The following is a 23,321-nucleotide window of genomic DNA, read 5'->3' as shown; positions in this document are numbered from 1 at the left end:
TTCTTGTTAGGTTTTCTACACGTGGTTTCTCATTCCGTTCAAGAAGCAGCACTCGTCACTGGTGAATGGAAATCGATTTTTTTATCGACCAACACGCAGAGAGATCACAGACTTTCCTTCAACCAACACGCAAGGAGGTCACAGACTATAAACCTAGCATATTTAGTTCCTAACTCTCCAAGAGATGGAGAGAGATTTGTATGGCAATACTGCAACCTAGACGGCAAGCTACGGAACTTCTTCAGAGACTTCTAATGTAAAAAAAAAATACCCCGGGAAGTTCAAAGTGGGATAACGAATGTACGAAATGATAGACAGAAATTTCCTCTTTCATTTTATAGCAAAAGTATTACTTTACATGAAAAGCAGCACAAGACGCATGACAGCGTCGCCCGGCGAGATGTGGCATTTAAATGCCGACGTGCTATGTACGTCGCCCGGCACTGGAAGGTTAAGGTACACTGCTGTTCTAATCATTAATTTTGATGACATAGGATATTTTCCTCCTATCTTCTGTATTACGGCTGTCTGTCTCATGGGATGTGCCGCTCTCTTGTTTGTGTGTATCTAGTGTTGCTTTGTGTTCTTTGCATGGTCAATGCTGGGAAGATATGAGAGAATGTGGGAATGGAAATTGACTTCATTTGAATTCTGAGGTCCAAGGGAACACCAGTGTGGCCTTACCTGAAGAGCAGGGTAGAATGTTGCTTCTACTCCTTATGGAACTCACAGGTTCACAAAAGCCAAACACTGGTCCCTGTCCTTAGCCAGATGAATATAACTGACACCCTAATTTTTAGCCTACTTCACCTATTTTGAAAAAATAAACAGATGCTTAAGACATCACCTTGCTGTCTGTGTATCCCTGGCCCCCCCCCACACACATCACTGCTAGGCAATGGCTCAGTAAACACATACAGAAATTGAAGAACTCTTGGATGCAGTGTTTCTACACAGGCCATGTTCTATCAATTATTCAATGTGTGAAGGAAAGTAAGTTCTTCCTGGAACTTCTTGTTTAACCCTTACACTGCTGCTGTCGACATATATCAATCTCTGAAAAAACATGGCGTCCTTGCTACGATTGAAAAAACCCATATTTCGACTTAAAAGAGTTTCAAATCTCAGGTTTCTTTGCACCAATCTCATTCAAACTTGGCAGGTGCATAGAGTCATCTATTGGGAACATAATGAAGCATCATTCATTTCAATGGCTTCATTCTTCTGCCCACTAGCTTAAGAAATGTAAAAGGTTGCATTTGCACAGTGAGACAAGCGCTCTGTGGTCATGTGACACGGGTATTTTTCCGGGCTAGTAAAAATGGCTTCATATAGTGTGCGGTGCTTTCCATAATAGTTTTAAATAATACTGTGGACTTTGGTCAACATGTGACATAGAGATAAGACTGTGATATAAATACAGTGATTCTAGGATAGTGAATTATGTACTTTTTTGGCCGTCTTGGACAACCCTGATTTAAATGGACTTTTCCCCTGTGAAAAATACTGAATAATTCAACATTTTTGCAACTTCTGCTGCCTGTTCCCTGTCTGAGGTAAGATTAGTTACATTTTACCACAAATTTTCATACTTTGCACTTTATTTATTTATAAAAGATTTATTCAAAAATAATTCAGCACAGAGGGTACTGCGAGTTACTTATCATACTAGCAGTGAAAGGGTTAGGTTCCAAATGCTATCCTGCCATCTGTGCCCAAGTCTTCCAAACCGTATTCCAGTCGCCTTTATATTTCTCCTCTTTCTTATACATGCTGTATATCCCACCCACCTCAACTTTCTTTTGATCATGCTAATATTTGGAGAAGAGTACAAATTATGAAGTTCTTCATTAGATAGTTTTCTCCTCCTGTTACCTCCTCTCTAGTAGACCCAAACATTCACCTTGGGTGATGACAGGGTACAGCACAGACTGGGGTCCACTCAAACAGCTGTGATACGGTCTAATGCCCATTTATGGTTTCTGTGGGAGCAGTGAATCTGAACACTAACTGAGAAAAGTCTTAAATGGTGGAAAATTCACAATGACATTACTGACTTGAATTACTGAAATTGAATGTCAAATGTTGGAAAACCCTAAATCAAAGAACCTTAAAATGGGGATTCCACCATATATCCCTCTAAGGCGCCTGCAGTCAGCAGCAGAGCCCAGCCACAACGACAAGCTGTATCAAATGAAAATTATAAAAGGTTATAAACCACGTCCAGTGTGACACAGCACGGCCCAAACAACAGGACACTCAACTTCCTTTAAAAAGGGGCAGTATAAAGGACACAAACCAAATTGATTCTAAATTTTAACGAAGTCTTTAAATCAAACTTGTAAACGAACGAACTGTAATAATTTATAAATATTTTAATGCATTCAAGCACATTACTGTAGGTGTTAAATGCTCAGACTTTATATTCATGGCACTGTAATGATACTTATGTATGTACTGATACTGACCAATCACGCTGTAATAGTAGTTTCTGCCTGTATTGACATATTCTTCTGAAGTTGGTCTCTCAGACCGAAACATGTCAAGGATAAGAGATTAAAAAGGAGAGAAAAAAAAATTATCAGTCTAACTGGACGGAGTTGATATTGCTAGTGCAACGGACCAGGATGCACCAAATCAAATGTAGCGGCCACGCCACAGCTCAAGCGGTTAGTCACTGGCTTCCCACTGCGGCGGACCGGGTTCAATCTCGGGTCTGGTCAAGTGGGATTTGTGGTGGATAAAGTGGCACTGGGGCAGGTTTTCTCCGAGTACTTCGGTTTCCCCTGCCAATCTTCATTCCACAAAATTCTCCATCATCATAATCACCCAGGGCAGGCTACAATAGGCCAATCAGTGGCCACCGTGCTGAGTAGACCCAGTTGAACTCCACCCCCCACTAAGCGAATTAGAAAGAAAATCAAATGTATCAAATGAGTTACATACTTTTAGTGTTGGGACCCCTCGTGACTGGTGCACAGCTGGGGAGTAGAATGTGAGTAAACATCCTTGGCATTTCCACAATTCAGAATGTGACACCATCCATCTCTTGGAATGGCAATTTCTTCTGCCCAGGACTGTCAATAAAGAGTTACAGGTTATACAAACTGCGACAAAACTATAAATCTTAATCCAGCTAATATTAACAACAATCTGTGATATGTATAACACAAGAAATTAGAATGAAGATCTTTCTTGCAAGTGTATCATTCAATGATTGCAAAATTCAATATAATATGAATTTTCAGACAATCCATAATTAGTATATGAAAAGACAAACACCTTAAGTGCACAAACGTGTTGTTAACTCCATGACTGTAAAGTACAATTCACAAATAACAGTATCTGTAATTGTCTGTGCTATGTACAAGAAAATACATACATTTAAAAGTGCTAATGACATGATATTACAGAATTACTATGCAAATTCAAGGCTGCCATTAATTTAAAGAATTTTTATAAGCAGGTGCTCCATTATGCAAAAGAAAAATTATACATTAAATATTAATGGTCCAGCAAAAACGTGCAGAACTTTGGTTGGGTCTGTTTACATTGTGAGTGCTGGGCATACTTTCCATCTCCAAAAAACGGTACATTTAATGTCATACAGCATCCAGCACATCACATTCTCCCAGATGTCCTTGAATTTTGCAACTGGCCACATGAGTGAACTGGATATTCTGGCTGTAATGGTAATATGTAGCTGATACAATACATACCTTCAGCTCAAGGAACCATCATACATAGCGGACTGAACAGAAAAGGAGACAGTAGATTCATCCACGTTGCTTGGTTGAAAGTCACTAAGCTCCATCACCAGCCTGTCAGTCAACAGAGAGTAATTATGTAAACCTTCAGAATTACATTTATAAATCTCCTGATAATGTCTGCAGTGCTTTTTCAATGTTCTAGATCAATAACTGCCTATTATAATGTGTCCTGAACTGCACTGGCAAATGAATAATAAGATTAAAGACCTTAAATTTCCCAACATACCATAGGAATGGGTGACGAGCATCTGGCAAAATTACATCAACGGGGAATCTTGAATCCTGCAGAGTGCGCATGCTCCATTTGGGAAGTTCTCCATCACCAGACTCAGCAATTTTTTCACCGACACCAATGTATTCCTTGTAACAGATAGTAATGGCTGAGTAAAAAAAGCACTGCATCCTGTTCCTCAATCACGTTAAACCGACTTAATTCCCTTGTACGGTAAGGCGAATATATCACAGATGTGATTATATGCGGCATTTACCGAATAAGTACGAAAATACTTTCACTCACATTGGAATTAAAAGTTAACATATCCTTGAGAGAGGGAACAGTAGTTTATATTGTTGTTTCTCGCTTATTACTGATCTATTTAATGCTCCCGATCATACATATTCAAACAGAAGATTCATTCTTAGTGAATCTGATAGCATGTCGTCATGGCCCATTTGAAGGTATATTCGTGTTAGCAACATCACAAATTCCAATATCCTCTAACCTGCAGATTATGCTGACGTATCTTTTAACTTATTATTATTATTGCTATTATAAACTATAAACGTTTCAAAATACTTTAAGTTTTAAAGTCATAGTCACTATACACTTACCATGCTTACCATTATCCTTACAAAATGGCTACCGCAAGCTGCATTTGTCAAAGATGTAAAACGATGTCAAAGATGTAAATCATTGAGTTGCGCACTATATGTATAAGTTCTTTGCAATGTCAAAGATAAATAAGCTTTCCGTGATGTGACGCCGTGTGGTCTGGTAGAATTTTGCCGATATTTCATTGGGACGAACTGCTTCCACCTTCACGTAGAAAATAAGTCAAGCAACCAACGGCACAGCAGTAAGCATAGCGATTTGTCACACATATAAGCCGTATCTTTGTGAAAAATTGGTCACGATGTTTTCTATCTGGTGAAACTATTTGAAGTGTCAAATTTCAAAGAAATTTAGAAGCTTCTGTCTGTTCTGCCCTACTTCACATAGTAATTTTTTATTTATCTTTGTTTCAAAAAAGTTTGAAAGATTATTGTCTTTACTTCTGATGTTTTGAGTCACTCTTCTGCAAAGCATGAGACAGAAATCCTCACAGCCGCCACCACCACAGGATTCTCAAAGCTCACATACACCTTTCTCTCAACATTTGTATGAAAATGGGCTACATAAAACCTTTTCCAAACGCCTTGTTTGACAAACAAGGTTAAAGACTTACTTAAAAATGTAAATGTTTTATTGTTTCTATGCACAAGCAAACTGAAATAAAAACACAATGTGTTTTACTGTGTGTTACTTGTCTGTTGTGTCCTATTGTGTACTGCCACCGGGCTGAAACCCAATTGCAGTATAATAAATAATATATAATAATAAACAAGTATAAGAACTAAATATGTAGTGTACAATAACTCAGCATTTTAAACAAATCTTTATCTTTGTTCTTGAGGAACTATTTTATGGCAATTCAAATTATAAAAGTCCTGTTGACAAATATGGGAACAAGGAAAGCACACAGAATGTGTGTAACAAAGGGTCAGTCAGTACATCAGCCACACCAACTGTTTCTGCAAATTCCATCTTTGATCTTTGAAAGGTCACATGCCAGATCTGCAAAGGTCAAATAACAATCAATGACAAAGTGAATATGAAAGATTAATTTAGGAGCGAAAGAAAACAGATGCCACCTACATTAAGGTACTGTTCCAATACTTTTTGTGAAAAGAAGGAAGGACCTTACATGTGATTACTTCTTAGGTTACTCTAACAATCTGCATTAATTGCAGTGTTGAACATGATTGACAGATTTTCATGAATAGTGGTTAGACAAAAATTTTGAAACAACTGTCTGAGAAATCCCATGAAATACTTACTGCTGGTCTCAAAGTTGAGAATCAAATCAGGGTATTCCATATATGAAGCAGTAATACTAACCATTGAACTTTAATACATGGTAAAATACCAAAGCCAATATTAGATTTCAGGTTCTCATGGCACTGAATATTAAGATTATGGTCTTATGGGATGTAATGGTATGTAGTCTGATAGGTACCAATGTTTAGAATGGAACTGTTACCAACTATATGGTCACTTCTCAAAAGTGCTGTTCTCTTACAAAGGAAAATTCTTAGACTTAAGAGAGATGACATAGGTAAGGAATAAAGAATATTAGATACTGATGAATTTCGCAATTTGTATATGTACCATACTGCAATGAAATCAATGTGCATGGAACACGTAGCTCAGAATGGGAAAAACATGTCCAACAAATTAATTCAATTAAAATTACCATCAGCTGCTTATTAAATGAAATTTGCAGATGTAATTTTCCTATATCAAAAATGTAATCAATCCTGTAATGTCATGCTGGCTAATCAGATGAAATGTCATGACTACAGAGCATTGATGAAATGACTGGCAGAATAGAACATACCTCAGTGCCATTTTACCCACCAGACATACAGCCCTGACTTTGACCATGGCCCTCAGCAGTGAGAAACCAGCATCTAATGGCCTGAACTGTCACATGTAACTAGCCCCTTGGTGAAATTATCAAAATAATTATACTAACTCGACAGTGCAAACACTAAACAACTCATGACTTATTTTTGTTTGCAACCCTAAATGTGCGCAAATGAGAACCACGAAACTTGAGGCGGCAGAAGAAGAAGAGGTCCCCAAAGTAGACGCCGAAGTAACACTGGTCAGAGAACTGAAGACAAAAAGGTGTAAGGACCGAAAACTGGCCACGGAGTGCCGCCACCAGATGAATGAATGGACCCAGTGTCAGGACGGGTACCGAAGAAAAGGACTGATCGTTGCCACAAGAGGGATGAGCCGCCATTTGAAAGTGACACTGCAGACTAAGATAAACGACAAGATGTCCCGCTGTGCAACAGTGGCACGACTCAAGAGAGACATCCTCAGGGTGAACAAGACCCAGGAAAATTGTCGACCGTGGAAAGAACTGGCTGCTGAGAGAATCAGGATGACCCATCATACAGAAGTGGCATGGCATAGGAGACACAGGGGCAGGGACAGTCCTGCAGCAAGAGCCCAGAAAAGGCAAGCGCTCTGGAAGCGATGTCAAGCGCACCCGGGAGACAACAGAAGAATAAGGAGCTGAAACTTCAAGGAACCCATTCCTAGCAGCATGAAAACATTAGATGAGGCCCTTGGGCAAGCTCTCAAGTCAGAGGGTGTGAAGGGAACCATCTGGATTTCCAGTAGGTTAAGAGAGGTGAGACACTGGACACTGTGGAGGGATCGACCCCCTCCAAAACAGAAAAAATGGAATAGCGCATGGTGGAGTAACCGGTAACACAGAAGCATCGGCCTCCCCAGTTAGAATGAGTGAATGAGTGATGAATGAATGCGAGACAACGGAATCAACAACCACTGGACCATGGAGCTGCTTACGACAAGCACCTTGAAGAAAGAGGGCGGATGTAGCTCCCCAAAGGCAAACACCAGAGAAAAAGGAACGGGGATGTACTGTTAGGCTGTTCGGGATGAACAACCTTTAGAAGGGAGCAATGTAACGTGGATGGCGCAATAGGAAGTAGGGGTCACGTGAACTCTGCGTTTCTGTGAGTGACGTCACATACCCCCACTCCTTCCATCATTACGCAACACTCGGTAAACACCCCTCACCACTAGGCTGTGACATCAGGCAACAGGGGAGGCTGTGCAGCGAATGTTGCTAGGCAATTGGTAAACATGACATCACGCAACAGTGGTAACTATCATGTAACTGTTTTCTGTGTGGTCAGTGCGGAAGCTACATAACGAGGAGTATTTGTCAGTGATGAGCCAGTTACTAGAGAGAGAGTTACTAGTATTGAGGATGGAGTATTTAGTATGAGTTGAAGTCCAGAAACTACAAGCTGAGTTGTATCAAGTGAATGGAAGTGACTACAGCTGGAGAAGCAATTGTGATACTGCAGATGGCAGTGATTGTGAAATTGTGAATTGTGTATGTGTAAGAATGAGTATTCAATAAATTCGCTAGATCCAAAATGGTGTGAAGCTATTTGTCGCGTTACATACTCAACACGTGACAATATATATAGTGTCATGTGAAGGGGTGACTATCCAAGCAGTTTTGGATTGGAGACTGTATTTGTTGACCACTTACAGGTCATAACTACAGTAACTATAAAACTATCATTGATTTTCACACTTTATAAATTACTACACCATACGTTAAGTCCTTTTGGTCTGGTATCACTAGTTTTATCATTGAAACAGAGCTTAACGATGGAGATTATTCAGCTTCTGTTCTCAACTGCACTGACTAAGTCTTGTCTTCACATGCTCCCTTACATCTCTCATTCTCTCTCTCTCTCTCTCTCTTATATATATATATATACATATATTGTAACATGTATAGCTAGCAACGGTGTGATAAACATCTCATGTAAGTGCACTCAATAAGACGGATGTTTATAGCTCGTTGCTAGGCAACAGTCAGCATTCCAATGGGCTGGTGAGATGGCTAGCACACGACTCGCTTTCTATGGAGTCCGTGCCACAACCACTGCTATGCAATGGTTCAGTGAAAGCATTATAACAATAGAGGCCGTTTTTCTGTGGGGTCCCTGCCGAAAGCTTAAAAGAGAAGTGAATCCAGTGTAGAAAATTCAGTTGTAAGCTGGAGGAGCAAATTGAAACCTGGAGTACAGAAGAGCACAGGAGGTTGGCATATGAAGATTTGGCAGGTAATTAGAAGACTTTATGTGTGCAGTAGTACAGTGATATTGGGCGTGCGTGATCCAGTGAGACTGTTATAGTTTGTGTGTTGAGATGTGTTGCCCGGAGATGACAAGTGAAGACTAGGAATCCTAGTGTGTGTGCAGCGGTGAAATGTAAAGTGTGTAAATTAGCAATAGTGCTGTATCACTGTGATTTAAGTGTAATTAAGAGAGGTTTTAACCAAGGAGTTAATGAATCTAATCATCCAAAATAGAACCCATCATTCTTGTCATGTGTACCACCCTACATGTGAAAATATATATGATGGTTATTCAAAAGAAACCTCAGGGATTGTTGTGAGTGAAGGAGCAGAGGCTATTAAAAATAGTCACTATGGGAGTTGAGGTCGGCATCTCATTGGTACACCAGCTGATATATTCCTTCCACAAAGAACTCCTTGTCTGTTACTAGAAACACAGCAACAGTCCAGCCTTCACCTCTTCAACACAAATCTACAAATCTTTAAGGCCTCCTTAAGGGGGTTGAGTATGCAAGCAAGTTTTATGTGAACAAAATTAGTGCAGTCTCACCTCTATGTCGTCATTTAAATCTTGATCTTATATTATACTGTATTGGAGGGAATGGGGGAAGGTAAGCAGAGGGGAGGTAGCTGCTGGGCAGATGGATGGCAAAGAATCTGTGTTCATTCTTTCCTTGACTTGCTTTTAGTTATAATCATATTTTAGTGTTTACTCACACTCCTATAGTGCACAGTCTATAACAATGATTTCTTTATTCATAATTATCACAATTTTTATTCATTTTTAAGGTAATTACACAACTAGAAGGAATACTGAATTGACCTCACAACAGACACACATTTTTCACCTCACTGTAGTTGTAACATCCTGGAATAAAGCATACATAGTTCCGTCACAAGAGATTATTAGGGAGTGATGAGTTCAGGACACTGCAGAGATGATAAGAAGTTACCCAACAAGAACCAACCAGACACTGAAACAACACCTGTATGTGGACAGATATTGCATGTGATTTAATTGTTTGATTCATTATTGGGTTATTTGCTATAGAATGAGATCGGAAGATGCTCATTCATGAGCAGACAAAGAGTTGGAAAAGGTGTGCCATCTACTGCAATGTACTAAACTAGCATTAGGCTGCAGATACTGAGAAAAGGCATAAAAACTCACTGTCAGGACAACTGGTAAGGGAGTCCAGATTCACAGCAAGTACCCCCTAAATACAAAGCAAAGGAGGAAAGACAAGAATTATGATTACATCAATCAGCTCAGTAGGCATACATTTCCAAATGGTGTGATCAAGCTCAGAGGTTGATCTGCAATGACTGTGGTGAAGTGACGATGGTACATGCTGAAGTGGAATGGAGGCGAAAGGAAGCCATTGTCTTTTTCAAGGTACTATATTGATAAAAGGTAAAAAAAAAAAAGGTAAATTTGTCCCTGTGCTTAACTAATTACGCACTATGCCACAAAGGCATACAGAGGAGTGGACGTATACATCCATACTTGCTTGACCTCGGCACTAGTTGGAGGTAAGTGGTCAGCTTCATGCCCCAGCCAGTTGACCCACAGTACCCATTTGATAGGAGGCTGGGTTGGCCCCAGAACCAGTCTGGATGAAGTGGAAAAGATAAAAATCTTGACCCTACCGGGACTTGAACTCCAACCCTTTGGTCATCCAGCCTGTGGCCAGTTGCTATACTGACTACACTACCCTGGCTCCTACTACACTGAAATCTGCCTGAAAATACCAAATGAAACATAAAAAGTAAGAAAGCAGCTCGGTATATCGGTATGCTCTGCACTTGTATTTGGGAGGTGCTTAGTTTGAATTCTGGGTTGGGACATTGGCTGTCCTGAGGTGTTCTGTGGTCTTCCTCAATCCTTCCAGATAAATGCTGGGAGAGTTGCCATCAGTTTTACACTCTACATATTCATTTGTCGTTTCTTTAACGTTGTCATCAATAATTCTGACTATATCGCATCGAATAATAGGATGATCAGTGAACAATGAATGGAAAGGATGTGGAAAGAAACAACCTGTCTTAAGTTGATCCATATGATTGTTACAATAATGGAAGGAAACAAAATAAAAACAGAAATTAAGTACCCATAAGTGCAGAGCTGTGCTACAGAAGAAACAGCTAACATTAAGGAGACATAATGAGTTGGAAATGTAGCATGAATGGATGAATATAAAAGTGAAAAGTACTTTGTCATGATTAAGGAAGCAAAGGTATATGTTACCTCCATATCTAAGCACAGCTAATGGTGGAGTACAAAGGAAGTGAAGGTAAAGCTCCATATATTCTGCATGTCTGTACAGTTGTTGCCACCAATCTGCAAGCTTGGCCTTGGCTCAGTAACTGCATGTGGGAGGGTGGCAGGAGATTGTGAATGGGTTTTCTACTACTCAACATGGAGTAAGCTGACAGTCAATGTGACTGTTAACATACCCTCGACTAGTGTGATGTTTTAGATTACATGATTGAAAAGCACTGTGAAAGTCAAGCTAGATTGTTAGCAATGATGCAGCTCTGTGTGTCACTTCATATTTACTTTACTTCAGTGGAAGGGCACTGTATTCTATCTCACTGAACAGGAGGTTGGGTAGGCCCCAGAGCCTGTATGGTTATGGCAGGAAATAAGAAAATTCTGTTTCTTGCAGGAGTCGAAACCTGCTCCTCCAGCCACAGCTCGTCACTTGATCAAGACATATGAGGAAGTGAGGTTGTAGAGCTCCACGCATTTTGAACATCAGCACTAGATGGAGGTGAGTGTTCAGCTTCACGCCCCAGCTGCTTTAACTCTGGGGAAGGACACCCCAGTAACCACCGGACAGGAGGCTGATGGGCCATAAAGCTGGTCTGGATATTGTACAGAAGAGAAAAATATCCTGCCTCCTGGGACTTGAAACTTGATTCATAGGTCATCCAGCACACAGCTTAGTCAGCATATTGACTGAGCTATCTCAGCTTCAGTCAGACACAAGAGAGCTACAGAGCACAGTTTTTCAACCTTTTTCAACTTATAACACACCAAACAAGGCACTAAAATTGTCAAGGTGCACTATCAATTTTTTAAGGAGAGATTTTATCAATAATGAAAAAAATGCTTAATAAGATTGTGTTTAAAAGTTCAATAGGTAAAATTCTAATCATTGTGTTATATTTAAAACAATGTTGATCATGGATTTTGATGACTTTTTTATTATTCAATTTTTTCTTTGCTTCTTTTCAACCTTTCCCCTGAACTCCAGTGGCACACCTGTGGGCTCTTCATGTTACACTGGTTGAGAACTGCTGCTATAGAGGGTTATCTAAAGACAGGAAATTATTAGTTTGAACGTTCTATAAGCAACATGTGTACTTGGTGTTCTTTGCCACTGGAATAATCCAGCTAGCCCATGAGGAACTCAACCAAATGCCAGCCCTTTTCACAGCCTGGCAGTCTATCAAAGTGATTCCTATGTCATATAAACCTCAACTTGTCTTCTCTGAAATGGAAGCTGTCTGCTGGACACCCTTTCTCTTCAAGGGAGGAATCAGGTGAGAAGGTAATTCAGATGGAAGGTCATGACCATCTAATTTGACTGAAATAAGATACATCATAAGAGCAAACTCATCAGCATCAAGTAAGCCATCTTGATCCACATCTGCCAATCCATAGATCTTTCCAAGTACCGAACTAGGCAGCTTAGACTTCATCATTTCCAGCTTCACATCTGTAGGGAAACATGCCAAAATATAGTGAACTTCATATGCAGATCTCTTCCACAAGCAGTGGATTTCAACACTAAAATGAAGAACATATTAAACAGAAGCTATTAACAGTTTGGATTACTGGGATTATGGACTTTTTCCATCAGACAGTATTCTAAAAAACACAAAAGAATACAGAATTTTGGAAACTGGTTCTGTTTCAATCCTTAGGTGGGAGAGTGGGAAACACCTACTGTGTTGGGTCCATAGGCTCAGTGATCAAGGTTAGCCCCTTCTAAGGGACCCAACACAGTAGGGGTCTCCCACCCTCTCACTCATGGATAGAACCAGATCCAGTCTCTGAAATGCTGTGTCCTCTTGTGTTCTTCACAATACTGTACAATGGACTAAGCCCAAAAACCCATTAATCCTAGTGTTATATACCACTGTCATAACCCTTTAGAATTGGGAAGTTAATTACCAATATTAGACTGGGTATCATTGAAATTCAATGTTAACTGCTCCAGTGGTAATTTAACATCTAATTTATGTTATCTAAAATATGAAACAATTGTTACTGCAACCAGAAAGCCATTATGAGAATGCCACACAGTGCTAATATCTGAGAAATGTAAGAATTATGTGCAACAGCTATCACAAAGCATTGAGAAACATCAGGATATAACAAACACAGCACTGTGCATGAAAGTTTTCCAGGAAATACAAAGCAGGACCACTCAGTGAAACACAAAAGAGTTCTAGAAACACCACTGAAATGGTTAAATATAATAAAATCTTAAATAAAGGAACATTAGGGGTTCCATGTACACAGTAGTAAATCTGAGACCAGAGTCCAAAATCACAGTTCTATAAAGGAAATTATAACTTAAAAAGAAAACTTATGTTGATATATTTTATCAGGGCCAAGTAAGAGAATTTTAAATGGTTCTGACAGATACCAGCATCCACAACAGTCTATTCAGAAAAAAAAACAGTAGGTTTAACTTTACAGGTATGTTGCTCTTCCCTGCCAGTGAACTAACTGATATGGCAAAGCAGGTTACACTACATACATCTTGATCTGATCTGGCTGATATCTAGAAGCTGGTNCCATCCCCACCATTAGCCCGGATAATCGAGAGTTGACTGTACATGTAATTTTCATATATCAGTTGGGAGATGGAACTATCAAGTGAAATACTATTTAAAAATTGTTTTGCTTCTTATTTCGGATACACAGGTCTCTGCTGTGCCGGTTTATACATTTTTAAAAAGCAATATGATAAATGTTGCTCAGTTAGCACCAGTAGGCTTGGAAACATGACATAAATAAAAGAAAACACATTTCCTTATGTCTCTTTAATTTCGTTTTTCTCACTTTAGCACCATATATTTATTTCTAATTTTAGAGAAAAGACTGCAAGTATGACATACCACTGTACACCACAGAGAAAAGCACTAGAGCATTATGCAGCTAAAGCAGGACTGTATGACCTATGGACCCACCTGTTCTCATAACTTTTCCTTCAACTGGGTTGAGCATCTTGAAGATGGCATCATACTCTGCGCGCTTTTTACCGACGATCCATTCTAAATCACCTGCCCCAGCATCAACACCTTCCCCACGCTTGTAACCAAATGGCCCCACTTTACTCCCCACTGCTTCAAATGCACCACCTGGATCACAACATTAAAAGTGGTAGAGTGAGGGGCTATGCGCTGGATGACCAGGATTCGATTCTTGGCGGGAAGATGAGATTTTTCTCTACTTGGAAGCATCCAGATTGGCTCTTGGGTTCACCTACCTTCCTATACAATAGGTACCAGGGTATATTTCCTCAGAGGCAAAGCAGCAGGGAAATGAACTGACCACTCACCCCCATCTAGTGCTGAGGTCAAGAATGGTGGCACTATACCTCCACTCGCAAATACATCTTCATGGCGTGGTGCTTAATTAATTAGTCACAGAGGACAGCTTTACCTTCACCTTTCTGCATGGTGACTAAATGCAACACCAGTGCTTGCCAACAAAAGTTAACAACACTCATAACAGATAATAAAAACCATTAGATGCTCTTAAACAAGAATGAAAAGTAAATCTCAGCAACTAATATGTGCAGCAATAAGGCATTATTCTGAAACCACGACTGGGACCAGTTCTGTAACACGGTGCCTTAATGTCTGGTGTAAAGATTTTACCAAACTGTGAAGGCTAGATTAACAAAAATAGCATTATCTTTTATTTACATGTAACTTATGCTGCCTTTGGATGCAGACTGTTTATGGAACAATGAGAGATCATATGCATGACAGCCTCACAATTGGTGCCTCTTTTAGTAGAAGGTAAAAGGTAAAGTTGTCCCTGTGCTTAACCAATTAAGCATTATGCCATGAAGGCATATGGGGAAGTGGATCTATACATCCACATTTTCTTGACCTCCACATTAGCTGGAAGTGAGTAGTCAGCTTCACACCCCGACAGTTTTACCCCTGGGGAAAGAGCCCTTGGTACCCATTGCATAGGAAGCTGGGTGGACCCCAGAGCTGGTCTGGACGATGTGGAGAAGAGAAAATTCTTGATCCTACAGGGGCTCAAACTCCAATCCCTCAGTCATCCAGCCCACAGCCAGTTGCTATACCAACTATGCTATCCCAGCTCTGAGTGCCTCTTTTAGTAGTGAACAAAAATGTGCCAGTTTCTCTTTTTAGTCATACATTTTTAAGGTACAGGTGGTTTGCTGAAACATGTGCTCTGAACTGAGCAACACTGCATGCTAGTGTCACAGCCATAGCTACTGTGTAACTGAACACAACAGCCCATGTCCCATCTAGTGGCAGTGCAACAGAAGGTGAACTCTGATAACTGGATTACCACAAAATTTGTAGATACATTCAAATTTGGTTAAAACTGAACAGAAACAACAAACACTTTCCATTAAGACCTATATGTGTCTGGGTGTAGCTTGCTAATTATACATCAGAGCAAAATATGTTTCAAAGAAAATTTGTAAAGAAAAACTAAACAAATTTTACATTCTATACACATTTCCTGAAAGTCTTACAATTTTTCAGAGAATTAAACAAAACAGACTCTACGCATACATTTCCAGAATTGTAACAATGATCTCCCTAGCAGCAAAGTCTCTCATTCTCTGTAGTAAATAAATGAAATTTCCTTCCATCTGAATTTATAGGCCCACACATATTTAAATATATATTTAATTACATTATAATTAATATGCTGCTGACATCTTTTATTCTTGATGATACTAAACAAATGGTTTGAAGATTGAAGTATCCATGGTGGGACAAACATTATTTCACACAAACTCCAAAGCTTCATAAACAACCCAAATACCTTCAAATTACATACCAGTCTAAGAAGACCAAAATGAACATATACACAGGTATAACAAATTTGTACATGATCCTTACCCTTAACAAACGAATCAGTAGTCAAAGCTTCATGAGGAATCATGGCCATCAGACGAGCAATGTCATTAGCCAGCATCCGGTCTACTGCCTCCAGCAGGTGTGGCTTCAGGGAACTGAACCTTGCAAAATCCTGACGCATCAGCTGCTCCTGTAATAACAAATTCACAATCACTTACAGATGCAACAAACCACTACTGGAAGCTGAAGTGAAACAAGATCTAGTTCAACATAAACAGACAAAAACAAACTCTGTGCATTTAGTCTGCAACTGAACTATACCAACCAAGTGACCGCTGCTTGTCAGCGAAGTTAGTGCCAACTTTAGCAGATAGATGGTGTCGCATAGTCAGGGCAATGAATCCCCATGGCCGTTAATTTCGATTTTCTAGACCGGCCTTGAAATAGCTCAATTATCCTCACGGGGCTGAGTAGACCCTGTGCCAAACCCACTACTTCTCAGAAAATCTGGTACTGCCAGGAATTTGGATCTGTACAAAAGAACTCTGACCACTAGACCACAGATGAGGTCTCTAGTTCCACTTGGGGTAGTAAAATGTCAAATAATTTAAACAAGAACCAATTCAACAATACTTTTTGCTGCAGAGAATTTCTGTTTTGGAAAGAAACTTGACAGATACCTGGACCATTAAAACACATATACTTTATTTAAAATATCTTTGTGAGTAAGTGTCCTTATGGAAGGAAATGACTGCATGTGTTCAACAAGATCTCCTTTATGGCAATAATGGTTCCCATTGTATGTCTCGCAGCCTTCAAATGATGGCGTACCAATTTACATCACTATCTGATGACACTGCAACCTGACAGATGTCTCAGACACAGACTATAGTATATTAAAAATTACACATGACATAACACATTATATTAATCTAAAATCATAGCAAAATCTAATCAAACACAGTGAGCACAGTGTAAGTGAACTGTATTAACTGGCTTGAGGTAATGTTTTATTGTGACTTACTTGCTTGGCAAACCATAATTTCAATTTATTTTGGTTCTCTTTTTGTTACTATTACTCTACAAATGGTTTCATAACTGTGGTTCATCAGACAATTCAATGCGACACACAATTAAAGCATTTTCCTATTTCCTTAACAATATAAAATCACCTATTAAAGAATTCTCTGAAATTAAAATCTGCCACTAGAGATGGTATCCACAGACACCCTGGAAACCTTGCACGGGTTGGGAACCATCATGGACATTAGCCTACTCAGTAATGTGTATCATGGGTAACAGAAGTGTTCTCAAGAAGTGGTCACCGAGCAAGCTAGAACAGACTATACTGACAAAGGTCTTTTGTGGTTTTCCTGTCACTCCAGGCAAATTCTAGGATAATGTCTTAAATTATGCTAAGACTGCTTCCTTCTACACATTTCAAATTCATTATTCACTACCATCTACTCATTTGCTGGTCACAGTAGCCGAGAGATCTAAGGCATGTACTGTCTTCGCTCGCTCGGAAGCCAGGATCATGGGTTTGAATCCCACAAGGCATGGATGTCTGATGTGTGTATGCGTTTATTGTGTGTTTGTGTTGTCCTGTGTTTAGGTAGAGGCCTTGCGACGAGCTGATCACCCGTCCAAGGAGTCTTACTGTCTGTAAAAATGATGAAACTGAGAAATCAGCCCTATGCTCCAAAGTGGGAGCAAGAGGAGGGGAAAAACTAATCATTTAACGATACATAGTCTGAGTCACTGACAGCAACATTAAAAACAACTACAAATAAACAAACCACCTATGACATACACACACTTGCCTGCATTTTTTTGAGTTCAGGAAAGTCTCCTGGGGAGATAAGGTACTTGTTCTCCAGTTGGGAATAAATTTGATCCAGGTTTGAGATCAGTTCAGTTTTCTTAGAGTCCTTTCCAAATAACATAGGCATCTCCTGGTGTAGCGAACTGATGATATAGGCATGCGCCTGAAATGCACATTGTAGTCTTGCAAATATTTACCAGACCATACAGTGTTGCATAATCACTGCTGTGAGAACCGCAGATCTCACACATGAAAGGATTTAAGGATCATGTTTATGTGGAATGAAAAGGTGACTTCTGGTTTTTCCATATTTTACTATTTCAGTAAACATATTCAACAGTATCTACCAGGAACTAATTAAATCATTTTCCTGGGGAGCAAAGCACAGCTGGCACATAAGGCTGACAACCTTACCACCATCTTTGAGCCGACTGTCTAGATAATGTGAGACCCTCAACGTCTCACAACCCTATGGGCCTTCACTGCCTGTTACAGGGATAGCTTTACTTTTTTACTTATCTTTCTTGAAGAGCTGATAGCAAAAATATTCATCACTATGTCCAAAAAAGCAATAGGGCAATGTCTTCAGCCAGATCAACCCAGATTACACCTTCATAGCCCTTTTCTCCCCCACTCTAAAATTATTTTTAATATTCTCCCAAGTGGTCTCTTCACTCGAGATTCACCAAATAAAATAAGATAAACTTTTCCTGTTTCCTTCGTGTGTAATTACATGTTACATCTACTTCCTCCTTCTTGAATTACTCTCCCTAATAACATCTGTGAGGGGCACATGCTAGTGTAGTTGGCTGAGGCAGTATGCTACAAGCAGAAAGGTTCCAGATTCAATTCCTGATGAGGTCACTACATTTTTCAATTCACTTAACACTTCCAGCCGCACTATGACCCTGGAGTTGACTCAGCCTCTTAACAGAAATGAGCACCAGGAATCTTCCTGGGGGTAAAGGGCAGCCAGTGCATAAGGCTAACAACCTCACCTGCCATCTGTGAGCTGACTGTCTAGAAAATGTATGAGCCTAGACACAACCTCACAACCCTATGGGCCTCCATGGCCTGTTACAGGGACGGTTTAACTTAATAATATCTGTGAGGAACACAAACACTTGAGGCACACAATTTATAGTTTTTTTTTTCCATTTTGCAAAACTTCTACATTTACAGAAGATGTAAAAAATTAGGGAAAAATATGTGATATTCATGGGGGCATATGATGTGACATTCATGAAGGACAACTATTTACAAACAAGAAAACTGGGCAGCAAAATACCCACCAAAGACTGGATTCTGTGTTCTTTTACAAGCCTGGAAGATCTGTATGGATACCATACTTGCAATCTTCAAACTCACAAAAATATGAACATTACTGTCTTCTGGATCGTCAATGAAAGGCAGCACATTCCTCTAATACACTGGTACCTATATACAGAACTACGTCACATCACAGAAGAAGTAATCTTCATAGGCCCTGGCATGAGCATGTTAAATCTCGCAAAAAATATATTTTTACAAACTTTGTGGGCATATTTATTGTTCCCCCCCCCTCACCCGCAACAAATTCCACACTCCTATTGAAAATACTTCCAAAACGTGGTGAACAGTTTTTTATTGCATCTATGAGAGTGAATTCAGACAGGCTCTATATCATTACAGAAAATAACTCCCTCAAATTACCTTGGCCAAGCGGGCTCTTTTAATGAGGTCATTCAGTTTTCGCAGAGCAGCATTCCTTGGAAGGGACTGTATATCTCGAAATAAATCTTGTTCCTCATCTTCAAATAACCTAAAGATAGTGGAGCAGCATTAACGGAATGGGTCCTCATGCAGGCAAAATACACACGAGCAGTATGGTCTGGGCTGTAGCACTGCGTAGTTTGGAGGCCTGCCTTTGTTGGTTTCCTATTTGGCTTACTCTTCAACTCTGACGATGGAGCTCATATTTTCCTCCAAAATGCTGGGCTCTGTCCAAACTACTCTGGGCTACAATCCAGAAAGCCTGTCTTCATAGTAACTGCTGTGAGAACCTCAAATCCAACAGAATACTTATGGCTTAAGAATCTCACCTTCCTCACTCTGCAACCAGCCAAATGCTGGGTCTGAGATAAAACCCTTAACACAAAGACCAAGAACATGTTAATGTGCTGCCTGGTCAAAGTCATCACACCTCAGAGGGTGGTGATACAGCAAGGAGTATACAGCAATGGTGCAATAATGATTAGCAGCATAAAACTAAAGAAATTTAGTTAAAGATACCCTCCTCCGTCACTTTATCCATCTCAGATCCATCTAAAGACACTCTTCCAATGACAGGCACAGCAACCTGACAGCTGACATCAATAATGTTTTAAAAACATTGGGCTTCTAACTTGCAACATTATTGATCAGCAGTTTATTTAATAATGCCCATACAGTGACAAATGATTGGATAACAGAGCATACTGTATTGGAAAGGTCGTGAAAGGAAGCACTCATGGCCTCATTTAAGCTACTATCCTGGCATATGTCTGGAAGGACTGAATAAAACCACAAGTAATCTCACTCAGGATGCTCAGTGTGCCAATTAAGTTTCAAGCCCCTATACCTGAAATCTGTTATTGCTTGAGCCAACTTGCTCAGGTATGCCAGTTTAAAAAGACAGAAAATGTAAAGTATACCAACATCACTTGACATTCCTTACCTCCGATTTAAGTCGTTCCGCAACTGCTGATCCCAGAAGGAACCAATGTACACTCTTGCAACTTCAGGCATTTTTAAAATTTTTCCTAACGACCACATTAAAGCTCCATAAACCCGCATAAGCTGCTGGTGATCTACCATGTCAGATTTATTAAGAACAATACGGATTTTATCATCATGTCCATGCAGTGCTTCAATTGATCTCCTGAATTCATCAGATATATCAAGTTTATGGGCATCAAACAGGAGAATGATTCGGTCAACTCTTTCTGCAAACCATGCCAAGACCCCAGTGAAATCATATCCACGATCTACTCTTTGCTTCTCACCAGATAGGATCCCAGGGGTATCAACTATGGAAATAGTCCTAAGAACTGAAGAATTAACAGTAGAACACTGGAATCTATTCAAAAAGGCATTACCAAACTTAGACAGGGGTCGGAACTGTTTCTTTGGATCTACAACTAAGGCATTTCCTGGAATTACTCCTTCCTTGTCATCATGCATTATAGCTATGAAACGATCCGTTGTAGGCTCTGGTCCAATACGCATTCCTGGAAATTCGCATCCCAGCAGATGCTTTATTAAAGTTGTTTTTCCTGTAGAATACTGTCCCATGAACAATATTAAGGGTTTTGATTCAAAATCGGCATCATTCAGCTTTGGGGAGTGAAAGTCGTGGAATAAATATGTTTCCTCTAGAGGGAGAAGTTTTGTTCTGTACACCCGTTTCAGCCCATCTACAACACTTGCATATGATTCCTGTTCATTTCCTCCGAAAAGCCATCTGAAAGTAGAAAACGAAGTCTGTGAATAAATACAGTGTTAACGTTAAAAAATGGACCAATAATTTGCCTCAGTTTTGGTGTTATTAAAGTTAGAATTCAAAACTGTCTCACACTAACACAATTAGACATAACCTTCAATTAAAGAACTACAAATTACGACAATGTACTACTGAGACTATGGCCATTACTTCATTGGTGTATGCGTCCCTGCTTACTTTAATGAACGTCTGTGGAAAAGGCATGTTGACCGGGTTTTAAAAACCAAAGTCTTCCATAACATTTTAAATATATGTTTTTATATTAGCACCAGACACGTGACACTCACGGGCAGTGACGGCAATATACCGGTGATTCCGGTTCCGCAAATGCTACCAGAAAATATCGGTTCAGTGATTTTATTTTTATGGCCAAGTCTAGGAACACAGAGACATCGGTCGTGCGACGTACGTACGGTACATGTCACATCAAGTAGTAGAATACAAAATGTAGTCTTAGCCGGTCTTGGCCGTCTTAGCTTTCGTACGTGACGACTTGCGACATCTACCGTACGACAGTCGGAGAGCAAAGGAATGACTTTGGTCGCTCTAATGCTCTAATGTATTCTAATGTGAAAAGGGTGAAAAAGAGTTCGTACGGCCGATGTCGCTGTTTGTGTTCCTAGCCTAAGAGATATATAGGGTACGTAGTATTCAGAAANATCATGTACAATGATCCATGGATATGATATGAAATAAATAAATAAATTAAGCAAAAACATTCTCAAGTTGAAAGAGAGAGCTGCATAATTTCTAAATGTACTGGAGGACGTTATCCAAAGTACAGTATTTTGGAAATTCATTTGAAGGGTATCGAAATACAAATTTATGGAACGCTATTGACGGACACAATGAAATACGAAAGCTGGTGTTACAGAATGGATTTACTTCTCTGATTACCATTCACTTAAATATATTCGAAATCACTGTGATATGGTTACGAAACTAATCCATCCTTGTAGTTCTCAATTTCTATTCGGTCCAGAACCTTTTGTCTTCTCGTCTGCTGTCTAAAAACGTATAAATTAAAATATACAAAACTGTAATTTTACCTATGGTTCTGTATGAGTGCAAAACTTGTTCTCTTATATTAAGGGGGGTACACAGACTGAGGGTGTTTGAAAACACGGGCCTGAGGAGAATATTTGGACCAAAGAGGGATGAAGTGACAGGTGGTTGAAGAAAACTGCACAGTGATGAGCTTCATAACTTGTACTCATTGCCAGGTACATTTAAAATGGTGAAGTCAAGGAGCATTAGATGGGCAGGGTATGTAGCACAAATGGGGACAATGGGAATGCATGTAGGATATTGGTGGCAAAACCAGAAGGAAGGCCAAGACATAGATGGGTGGATAATATTGAAATGGATATTAGAGATAGGATGGGGTGGTATTGACTGGATTGATCTGGCTCACAATTGGGACCAGTGGAGGGCTCTTGTGAACATGATAATGAACCTTCAGGTTCCATAAAATGTTGGGAAATTCTTGAGTAGCTGCACAACTGGCAGCTTCTCAAGAAGGTCTCAGTTCCATGTAGTTAGTTATATTAAGAATGAACTGAAATTAATCCACCAGAAGGAAAGTTCTAGATAAAACTTAACGCAAACCAATGAAATAACCCCCTAAGAGATGAAAAACCTTTTTAATCAATAGTGCCACTGCAATGGAGTTGAATTTGTACCCAATTTCTGGTCATATTGCTGGAGAACAGCCTTAAAATAAATCATGATACATTCAAACTCACTATACGCAGCCATACTGCCATTCAACATTATACAACCTTTATAGTTGAAAAGGAGTTTCTCAATAGCTCAGCACTGCAGACATCAACTATAGGTGGAGGGCATGGAAGTAGTCTGTCTCATATTGCAAGTAAACTGGATAGAATTTCCACGTAGTTATATGTATCCTTACAGAGTTTAGACTTTCACAGTGCTTAAGTGCTGATGTTAATTCAGCTCTTAGGTGTTCACTCTCTCCTGTGAATCTCTTCCCAGGCCAATGACAATGCACTGTCATTAAGTTGGGTAGTATGTAGTTCAACAGTCTATTTCAGTAAAAAACAATTGTGTCATCTGCTTTAACATGCCAAACATCATGGCATAATGGGGGTCCACCTAGTTCATATTTGAGAGACCCAAGGTTTGAATCT

The 23,321-nt window shown here is 39.7% G+C and overlaps 1 protein-coding gene and 1 long non-coding RNA gene across 5 annotated transcripts in view; both read right to left on the bottom strand.

Annotated features, from left to right (window-relative positions):
- LOC111863297 overlaps nt 1-4,640 on the bottom strand; it is a 13,221-nt gene extending 8,581 nt beyond the window's left edge. The window contains exons 1-4 of one of the 3 annotated variants that reach the window (XR_002842571.2): nt 4,602-4,640; nt 3,997-4,130; nt 3,720-3,821; nt 2,947-3,077 (exon numbers count right to left, since the gene is read on the bottom strand). This is a non-coding gene — a long non-coding RNA (uncharacterized LOC111863297). Of the gene's footprint in view, nt 1-2,946; nt 3,078-3,719; nt 3,822-3,996; nt 4,131-4,287; nt 4,520-4,601 lie in introns of those variants that run through there. The other 2 variants (XR_004512886.1, XR_004512887.1) reach the window with 2 other exon arrangements.
- A 6,404-nt stretch (nt 4,641-11,044) lies between these two features.
- LOC111863293 (EH domain-containing protein 1) lies at nt 11,045-21,818 on the bottom strand. Of its 2 annotated transcripts, XM_023849485.2 has the most exons (7): nt 21,346-21,818; nt 20,344-21,129; nt 19,341-19,449; nt 17,647-17,811; nt 15,866-16,013; nt 13,937-14,107; nt 11,045-12,453 (listed from the first exon to the last, which is right to left on the bottom strand). In XM_023849485.2, exons 1-7 carry the CDS (start codon nt 21,408-21,410, stop codon nt 12,212-12,214), a joined length of 1,686 nt encoding a protein of 561 aa, XP_023705253.1. In that variant the 5' UTR covers nt 21,411-21,818; the 3' UTR covers nt 11,045-12,211. The 2 variants fall into 2 exon arrangements, with proteins under 2 accessions (XP_023705253.1, XP_023705255.1); XM_023849487.2 differs by lacking the exon at nt 17,647-17,811.
- Nucleotides 21,819-23,321: the final 1,503 nt, after the last annotated feature.

Source organism: Cryptotermes secundus, unplaced genomic scaffold, assembly GCF_002891405.2.
Source record: "Cryptotermes secundus unplaced genomic scaffold, Csec_1.0 scaffold9, whole genome shotgun sequence".
Taxonomy (NCBI): Eukaryota; Metazoa; Arthropoda; class Insecta; order Blattodea; family Kalotermitidae; genus Cryptotermes; species Cryptotermes secundus.
Note: the sequence above shows the minus strand (reverse complement) of the source record. Positions and strands in the feature narration are given on the sequence as shown.

Bases quoted from the DNA above. Each gene is read 5' to 3' on its own strand.
- LOC111863293 (XM_023849485.2), bottom strand. From the start codon at position 21,410: ATGTTATGGAAGACTTTGGTTTTTAAAACCCGGTCAACATGCCTTTTC. The intron at 19,450-20,343 runs GTAAGGAATGTC...CACTATCTTTAG, and splicing joins CGGAACGACTTAAATCGGAG to GTTATTTGAAGATGAGGAAC. The intron at 17,812-19,340 runs GTAATTTGAGGG...TGTGCATTTCAG, and splicing joins AAAGAGCCCGCTTGGCCAAG to GCGCATGCCTATATCATCAG.